Source organism: Eretmochelys imbricata, chromosome 9 (assembly GCF_965152235.1).
Source record: "Eretmochelys imbricata isolate rEreImb1 chromosome 9, rEreImb1.hap1, whole genome shotgun sequence".
NCBI classification, from domain to species: Eukaryota; Metazoa; Chordata; order Testudines; family Cheloniidae; genus Eretmochelys; species Eretmochelys imbricata.
In genome coordinates this window covers 54,644,332-54,653,808 of record NC_135580.1, presented here as the reverse complement: position 1 = coordinate 54,653,808, position 9,477 = coordinate 54,644,332, and the positions used below count along the sequence as shown (strand labels likewise).

Here is a 9,477-nt window from a genome sequence, read left to right as displayed (position 1 = left end):
CGCCCCGTGAGTCCCTTCTCAGGAGGCTGCGCGCTGGAGACCGGTCGGCCGGACGCAAAGCGGCTGAGGAGCGCCTTTGTGTGACGTGGCGGGCGAAGCGGCCGCAGTCCCGGCCTCGGTAATGGGGCGAGTGGCCGGCGTCGCGCGGGCGCTACGGGCGGGCAACGTACCACAGCCCCGTGCGGGCAGCAGCTGCTGGGTCGCCCCTGTCAGCGTCCACCCCGCCTTGGAGTTGCACCCCGCCCCCGAGGCAGTGTGCAGTGATCCCCCCAACCCCCATATCTTGGCAGTGTGGAGTGCGCCTCATCCCCCCCCCTCCCCGAGGCAGTGTGCAGTGCTTTCGCCCCCACCCCAATATCTTGGCTGGGTGGAGTGCGCCTCATCCCCCCCCTCCCCAAGGCAGTGTGCAGTGCTTTCGCCCCCACCCCAATATCTTGGCTGGGTGGAGTGGGCCTCGTCCCCCCCCTCCCCGAGGCAGTGTGCAATGCTTTCCCCCCCACCCCCATATCTTGGCAGTGTGTAGTGGGCCTTGTCCCCCGCCGAGACAGTGTGCAGTTCTTCGCCTCCCCCATATCTTGGCAGTGTGTAGTGGGCCTCGTCCCCCCCCGAGGCACTGTGCAGTGCTTTCCCCCCCACCCCCATATCTTGGCAGAATGGAGTGCGCCTCGTCCCCACCCCAGGCAGTGTGCAGTGCTTTCCCCCCCATCCCCGTATCTTGGCAGTGTGGAGTGCGCCTCATTCCCCCCCTTCCCCGAGGCAGTGTGCAATGCTTTCACCCCCACCCCCATATCTTGGCAGTGTGCGTTCTTTGTTTGACTTATCAGTTTGCACTAAGGCTTTAGATCTTCCACACCCCTTCGTTGGTCGTTGGCATAGTTTACATCTGCTCCTTGTTGGTGGGGGTTATCTGAATTGTAATTTCTATGCATGCATAAACACCACCCATGCAGTCCCTGTTCCAGACAGCCACCAAATGGTGTTGATTGGTCAGATATTTGTTCTTTGGATTCTTACAGATTAATAAGTATCCCAGTTTATAGATTCTTACAGATCTACCCAATGTCATGGGAGACACACAGACAGGGATCTGATTCTCCATTGCATTGTGCCTTGGAGGGAAGAATCAGGCTTCAGGAGTTTATATGTGGGTACCGTCTCAAGGGCAAGATGCAGGGGAAAAGCAGGCTTGAGCTGTGGGTAGAATCTGTGAAAAAGACCAATTATGTCATGTGCAGCATAAGGGCTGAGGGTGTATGTCCTCAGGAAGCAGCACATGACTTGGTGCATTAAACATGAAGCTCTGTCCTTCAGTGAAAACTGCTTTGAAGGACCTTTAGAGCACATTATAACACATGCATTTCTCAATGAAAGACATGATATATCATCAAAAACAACGAGGAGTCCTTGTGGCACCTTAGAGACTCACAAATTTACTTGGGCATAAGCTTTCATGGGCTAGAACCCACTTCATCAGATGCATGGAGTGGAAAATACAGTAGCAGGTATAAATACACAGCACATGAAAAGATGGGAAATTAGTATGGGGGAAATTAGAATCATAGAATATCAGGGTTGGAAGGGACCTCAGGAGGTCATCTAGTCCAACCCCCTGCTCAAAGCAAGACCAATCCCCAACTAAATCATCCCAGCCAGGGCTTTGTCAAGCCTGACCTTAAAAACGTCTGAGGAAGGAGATTCCACCACCTCCCTAGGTAACGCGTTCAGTGTTTCACCACCCTCCTAGTGAAAAAGTTTTTCCTAATATCCAACCTAAACCTCCCCCACTGCAACTTGAGACCATTACTCCTTGTTCTGTCATCTGCTACCACTGAGAACAGTCTAGATCCATCTTCTTTGGAACCCCCTTTCAGGTAGTTGAAAGCAGCTATCAAATCCCCCCTCATTCTTCTCTTCTACAGACTAAACAATCCCAGTTCCCTCAGCCTCTCCTCATAAGTCATGTGTTCCAGTCCCCTAATCATTTTTGTTGCCCCTCGATCTGCTGGCAATGCCCCTACTTATACATCCCAAAATGCCATTGGCCCTGGCAGTCCAGAACTCCAGTTGTTTTGCTCCATAATGGGAAGAATGAAAGTGGTTGCTTCTGGATTTCTCAGACTGGGTCCCCAGCTTGAGAGAAAATCTGTCAGGATGAAAGCGTTGCTGTTCAAGATAAACGCCAGGGGTCAGATGCACTGAAGGGTGGTACCAGCACAGCTGAGCACTGGTGAGGGCCATTTCTGCAGGGAAACTAACAGGAACTTTTTGGTCATAATCTTTTGGGTGATTTTTTTTACCCCCACCCAGTTTTTCTTTTCATGCCATTTTAGGAGTCTGCTCTGGGCAACAAAGCCTGTGAAAAGGCAAGAAGCCCTTTCCCTCAGAATTTCCCCCTCAGCCCCTGGACTCGATGTAGAATTGACCACTCCTGAGAACTCAGGATGTCTGGTGTGGGTTACACGCACATACCCACCATTACATGTGACATGCCCCACATTTCCCTGGTGTTCAAGACCATGAGCTCAAGGGAGTGGGAGGAGCCCACCTCCATCATGTCCCGCATCTTGTATAATGAACGGCACCACATCCCACTAGGCTGTGCTCTGCCCCCAGGGAAGGCAATGGAGCAACAGCTGAGGATCCTGGCCCAGATATCCCCAAAGGGAATAAAGCGGTGCACCCCACCTCCCTAACCTTTGGCATATGGAGCAGGAAGGGGGTGTGGCTGAGGTACTGCTGCAAGCTCCAGCCAGTCATGTCCTGCACATTGAGAGTGGGAGAGCAAGGGGAGAAGGGGGGAGGACGTCCAAGTCCTGCACATATCAGCCCAGGGAAGCAGGGAGATATGACACCCTCCCTGCTCCCCTCAACCCCCACCTCGTGTAGATCTTGTAGCAGGAGATTCCAGCCAGTATGTGATCTTTGGCAACTGAAGTGAGCTGTAGCTCACGAAAGCTTATGCTCAAATAAATTGGTTAGTCTCTAAGGTGCTACAAGTACTCCTTTTCTTTTTGCATATTCTGAGTGTACCAGGCTATGGGTGCAGTACTGCTGGCCCCGCTGCAGCCTGGCCTGCTTCTCCCCACACAGTTCCGTACCCACACTGGGTGCTCGTGCATGCAACAGAGTCAGACGTGTCTGTTGTGAGGGAGCTGGCATTCCCACCATTCTTCCTGAGCCAACAAAGGGAAGTGCCAGTGACACAGATGCCAGCTTTACTGTCAGTGTGGCAAGGTGCCCTGGGCCATGGGGTGGCTGACATGGACTTGGGCAAGGTAGGGAGGGCAGCGTGTACCCCAGCAAATGCCAGCAGTCAAGAATAGGCAGGATATCTCCTTGACTACATGTGCTGCGCAGCAGTGCCAGCAGCAGCTGAGGCCTGCCCCCTGTCTTGTGCCCCAGCAGGATCCCACTACTGTCCCTGTGAGCACTGAGCCAATGGCCTAAGGATGAGTTTTGATTTAGTTGGGGATCGGTCCTGCCTTGAGCAGGGGGCTGGACAAGACGACCTCCTTATGACCTCCTAATGACCCATCCACTCCCAATCTTTACAAAACCTAATTTCCGTCATACTAATTTCCCCCTACTGTTACTCACACCTTCTTGTCAACTGTTTGAAATGGGCCACTCTCATTACCAGTACAAAAGTGATTTTTCCTCCCTTAGTATCCTACTGTTAATTGAATTGTCTCGTTAGACTGACCTCCCACTTGGTATGGCAACTCCCATCTTTTCATGTGCTGTGTATTTATACCTGCTGCTGTATTTTCCATTCCATGCATCCGATGGAGTGGGTTCTAGCCCATGAAAGCTTATGCCCAAATAAATTTGTGAGTCTCTAAGGTGCCACAAGGACTCCTTGTTGTTTTTGCGGATAGAGACTAACACGGCTACCACTCGGAAACATGATATATCATGTATATTTCATTGGGAATTTCCAGTAATACTAGAAGCTTTGGTTTCCCTCCTACTTAAGTCTGGATTTTCCTAGATATTAGATGGGTTGATAGTGTGCAAAATATAATGATGATGCTGAAACTATCCTATCTGCAAATATGAACAACCTTTTACTCCCTAAGGGAGCTAGGTTTTCCCTATAGTTCTGCCTCCATAAAGAACAGTAGCAAGTCAGTTAGTTGAAAAATCTAGTTTTTTATGCATACAGGAATCATAGAATCGTAGAATAACAGAGTTGGAAGGGATCTCTGGAGGCCATCTAGTTCAACCCCCTGCCCAGAGCAGGACCAATCCCAATTAAATCATCCCAGCCAGCGCTTTGTCAAGCCTGACCTTAAAAACTTCTAAGGAAGGGGATTCCACCACCTCCCTAGGTAACGCATTCCAGTGTTTCACCACCGTCCTAGTGAAAAAGTTTTTCCTAATATCCAACCTAAACCTCCCCCACTGCAACTTGAGACCATTACTCCTTGTTCTGTCATCTGCTATCACTGAGAACAGTCTAGATCCATCCTCTTTGGATCCACCTTTCAGGTAGTTGAAAGCAGCTATCACATCCCCCCTCATTCTTCTCTTCCGTAGACTAAACAATCCCAGTTCCCTCAGCCTCTCCTCATAACTCATGTGTTCCAGTCCCCTAATCATTTTTGTTGCCCTTCGCTGGACTCTCTCCAGTTTCTCCACATCCTTCTTGTAGTGTGGGGCCCAAAATTGGACACAGTACTCCAGATGAGGCCTCACCAATGTCAAATAGAGTGGAACGATCACGTCCCTCGATCTGCTGGCAATGCCCCTATTTATACACCCCAAAATGCCATTGGCCTTCTTGGCAACAAGGGCACACTGTTGACTCATATCCAGCTTCTTGTCCACTGTCACCCGTAGGTCCTTCTCTGCAGAACTGCTGCCTAGCCATTCGGTCCCTAGTCTGTAGCGGTGCATTGGATTCTTCCGTCCTTAGTGCAGGACTCTGCACTTGTCCTTGTTGAACCTCATCAGATTTCTTTTGGCCCAATCCTCCAATTTGTCTAGGTCCCTCTGTATTCTATCCCTACCCTCTAGCGTATCTACCACTCCTCCCAGTTTAGTGTCCTCTGCAGACTTGCTGAGGGTGCAATCCACACCATCCTCCAGATCATTTATGAAGATATTGAACAAAACCGGCCCCAGGACCAATCCTTGGGGCATTCCGCTAGATACCAGCTGCCAACTAGACATGGAGCCATTGATCACTACCCGTTGAGCCCGACAATCTAGCCAACTTTCTACCCACCTTGTAGTGCATCCATCCAGCCCATACTTCTTTAACTTGCTGAAAAGAATACTGTGGGAGACCGTGTCAAAAGCTTTGCTAAAGTCGAGGAATAACACGTCCACTGCTTTCCCTTCATCCACAGAACCAGTTATCTCATCATAGAAGGCAATTAGATTAGTCAGGCATGACTTTCCCTGGACCTGAAGAGCAGCAGGAAGAATTGAAACTGTGTGTTAATCCTCTGTTTGCATTTCAGGGCAACCATGACAGTTTCCTCTCTCGTCCAGCTTCGTTTGGTTTGGTGCTGTTGGACCCTACCAAGATGGCAGATGAACGGCCATAAGAGATCCTTGGCAGTGTGGACCAGTGCTACTGCTAAGTGGACACTTAAGCAGAAGAAACTAGCAGAGCTATACAGGATACCAGTGTCCAGGCCACCCATCCTATCGGGCACCAGTCTGCTGGGCAAGGGAGCTCTCTCTACAACCTCCATCAGCCCCAAGGAAGTGATGCTGACTAGTGAGCGGTATGGTGTGCAGAGGCTGCCCTTCTCTCATGTTTCTGATAGTGATTTAGCTTTTTTTGAGCACCTTATACCTGGTAGAGTCATCACAGACCCAGATGAACTGAGACTGTTTAATGTGGACTGGCTGCAGTCAGTCCGAGGTAGGTGTTTTAACATTTTGACACACCCTACCCCCTTTTCACCATGATTAGCAGTATGAAAAATCTGTAGGCAGAAACATCAACTCTGGTGCCAAGTTTGTGCTGCTACTTACTTATACAAATCCTACAGAATCAAGTTTGGTTATTAGAGCTGGTTGAAATTTTTATTTCAAAAATACTTTCCTATGAATTTTTTTGGGTCAAAACTCTCATTTTTGTCAGAATTTTTCATTGGAACAAAAAATATTTCCCAATCAGCTCTTTTGGTTAACTGTTAAATTGTGTTTTTGTTTACATATACCCGAAGTTTTACCTTGCTTTTGAAATAGTTCATTTATAGTGAAATTCATCTACTAAGCAGTCAATTATGTTTTATTTTTTTCTTTTAGAGTATGGTATCCATCTTAAAAATAAGGGTGTTCATTTGAAATCTTCAGATAGTCAAATCTTCCTTTGATTATCCTCAAGATGGAGCTATTGGATGTTGTCCTTGAAAATTAGTCTAAAAATGCAAGGGTGCCTGTAGATATGCGAGAGCTCTATAAAGTACTTGCCTTGTATCATCATTAAGCTCACTGACCCAGTGAGTATTTAGAGCAAGGTGTTAAAATACCCTACAGTAGGGTATTATTCTTCAGTCTTCAACACAGCTAACTTATTTTTGAGAGGGTGATTGTTATTGGAGTTTTCGTGTCTCTTATTTATTCTCTTAGCATGGAAAATGGCATACGTTTTTCATGGTTGCCAATGCCAAGGCAATGAAGCAGAACGCCAGACTGAGCAGAGCTAATTTAGGAAATTTAAGATTTGTCTCTGTGGAGCAGACCAATGATTAGGGCCCTAACACATTCATGATCCATTTTGGTCATTTCATGATCATAGGATTTTTAAAATCATAAGTTTAATGATTTCAGCTATTTAAATGTCATGGTGTTGTAATTGTAGGCATCTTGACCCAAAAAGGAGTTGGGGGTGTGTGTGTGTGTGTGTGTAAAAGATTATTGTAGGGGGTGTTGCGGTACTGCTATCCTTACTTCTGCGCTGCCTTCAGAGCTGGACAGCTGGAGAGCGGTGGCTGCTGGCCAGGATCCCAACTCTGAAGGCAGAGCCACCACCAGCAGCAGCGCAGAAGTAAGGATGGCAAGGTATGGTATTGCCACCCTTCTTCTGCTCTGCTGCCTGCAGCGCTAAACCTTCAGTCAGTAGCCGCCACTCTCTGGCTGCCCAGCTCTGAAGGCTGCAGTGCGGAAGGTTGACATGGTATGGTATGTCACCCTTACTTCTGCACTGCTGATGGTAGGGTACTGCCTTCAGAGCTGAGCACCCAGCCAATAGCTGCCACTCTGCGGCCACTCAGCTCTGCAGGCAGCATAGAAGTAATAGTGGCAATACTGTGACCCCCCGTAAAATAACCTTCCAACCCCTAGAAACTCCCTTTTGGGTCAGGACCCCCAATATGAGAAACACTGGTCTCCCCCCGTGAAATCTGTATAGTATAGGGTAAAAGCACATAAAAGACCAGATTTCACGGGAGGAGACCAGATTTCACGGTCCGTGACATGTTTTTGATAGCCGAGAATTTGGTAGGGCCTTACCAGTGATTTACCTCGTTATGAACCCTGCTTTTTCTAGCAGACTATGTGTACAGTACTTCAGGGAGAGGTGAAAGTCACCCATTATTACATCTGGCCAATTATCCAAGTTCTTCTGTGGGAAAAAATCCAATCACATGAGAGCTGGTATTTGCCAAAACTATTGCCATTTAATCTCTTTTATTTTCTTACCATCTCATGTCCTCACCATAGCAACGTACTCTGACTAATTGTAAAATGAGAATAATTATATTTACCTCTTTAGTAAAGTGCTTGGAAAGCATAGATAAAAAACACTATATAAGAGCTCGGTATTATTCCTGTTATTATAGGACTGCTCCCTTTGCAGCCGATCAATGTCATTTCTGATCAGTGAGTTTGGTTACTATTGGAGCATTGCAGGAACATGTTTCTTCCATGATTTTTCCTGTGCTACTAGACCAAGGACCAAGTAACCTCACCTCATAATTGAACCTCATGGTGCAGGTGGCCCTGGCATGTTCTGTTGCCACTAGTGTCAGAAATACCAAAAGATGTCAGGTTTTTCTTTTTGGCCACAGTCTTTGCTTCAGATTGATTTTACCATACCTTACTTCCATTGCAGGCTGCAGTACTATGTTGCTGAGGCCACGGACAGCAGCAGAGGTATCTGAGATTCTCAGGTAATTTACATCTTTTTAACTGATCTTTGCTATTTAGTGCTTCTGTTTTATTATCTCTGAATTCTGTCTTTGCTCTGTTCTACTAACTTTCTCATTATATCATTTGACATTGATACCAGATTTAATCAAGAAACCAGGTAATGTGCATGAATGAGCAAAATCCAGTCTAACTATAAAAGCTAGACCAAGAGCGCTTTCAAATGGTTAGGAAAGGTAATGGGTTCCTAACTAGCAATGTGAACACTGAGAACAAGTAACAAATATTATAAATGCCAAATGGGAAACATCTGGCTTCTCAGGTCCACACACCTGTGGCCCTGATTAGAAAATACTAAGTAGTAGAGTGTGTGTGTGCAGCAGGGGGCGGTTTAGGGGGCGACGTCTCATCACTAGTGATTTCTCTGCTCCACTGAACTGACCTAATTGGAAACAGTGCCAATAGTAGGAAGGAACCACCCTCGGAAGGTCACAACAAGCTCAGGCTGAAGGAGAAAAATAGCCAAAGGGGAAAAAGGAGATTAGGAGAACAAAAGGAAGATAAAATAAGAGATTCAAAATAAATCCTCCCAGAGAAACCTTGAGCCTGATCCCAGCTTCAAACAGCTCCTGAACCTGAAGATCTGATTCTATATCTTTTGAAGTCAATGACAATACTTTCCTAGGTGTCACTGGGTGTAGAATCGAGCCCTAATTTAGCAGCAGTACACAGGCTCACCACTTGGTGGTTCAGACAGTTAAAAAGGTTGATCATATTTTACAACAGTGTATGAGCCCAATACCAGGTGTGTTACAACAAAATGTAAAGTGACCCTAAAACCTTCTACCATCAAGATCTGCATTTTTGAAATATTTTCTAGTACACTGCAGCTTTGTACACTTAATACAACTGGAACTTGCAGGATTCAGGATATCTCTTGGTTCAGCAACAAAAGAACACCATATTTTCCGAGTTCTAAAAGGTTTTAGAGGGGATTTTTAAAGTCCATTAGTTACAAGAGAAACTAAAAATATTTTTACATAACTACATAGTCCTTATCCTGAGATGCATCACAGCTGTGTAAGAACTGGTTGTGGCACTTACCTTCTTGAAGGCCCCTTGCTAGTAAACAGCTGTTCCTGATAGTATCCTGTATTCCCTCTAAGAGTCTGAATCGGCCTTCTGTTCTTGGTCCTTTCTTAATCCTCCACCCTGTACATGTGTATGAGGTCTAAGCAGGGAATTAACTTAAACTGCAATTTTGGAATTAGATTGTAAGCTCTGTGGGGCAGAGACCTGTCTTTTTACTTGTTCTGTAAGATGTCCTGCACGCACCCATAGTTCTCTATAAATAAGGCTACGATGAGG

General features: G+C 46.7%; 1 protein-coding gene across 4 annotated transcripts in view; it reads left to right on the top strand.

Moving 5' to 3' along the window:
* Positions 1-9,477, top strand: part of D2HGDH (D-2-hydroxyglutarate dehydrogenase) — a 30,223-nt gene continuing 20,746 nt past the window's right edge. For 2 of the 4 annotated variants that reach the window (XM_077825608.1, XM_077825606.1), the window contains exons 1-3: positions 1-118; positions 5,469-5,878; positions 8,075-8,132. In XM_077825608.1, the coding sequence (XP_077681734.1) occupies positions 5,476-5,878; positions 8,075-8,132 (461 nt within the window). In that variant the 5' untranslated portion in view covers positions 1-118; positions 5,469-5,475. Of the gene's footprint in view, positions 119-5,468; positions 5,879-8,074; positions 8,133-9,477 lie in introns of those variants that run through there. The other 2 variants (XM_077825609.1, XM_077825610.1) reach the window with 2 other exon arrangements.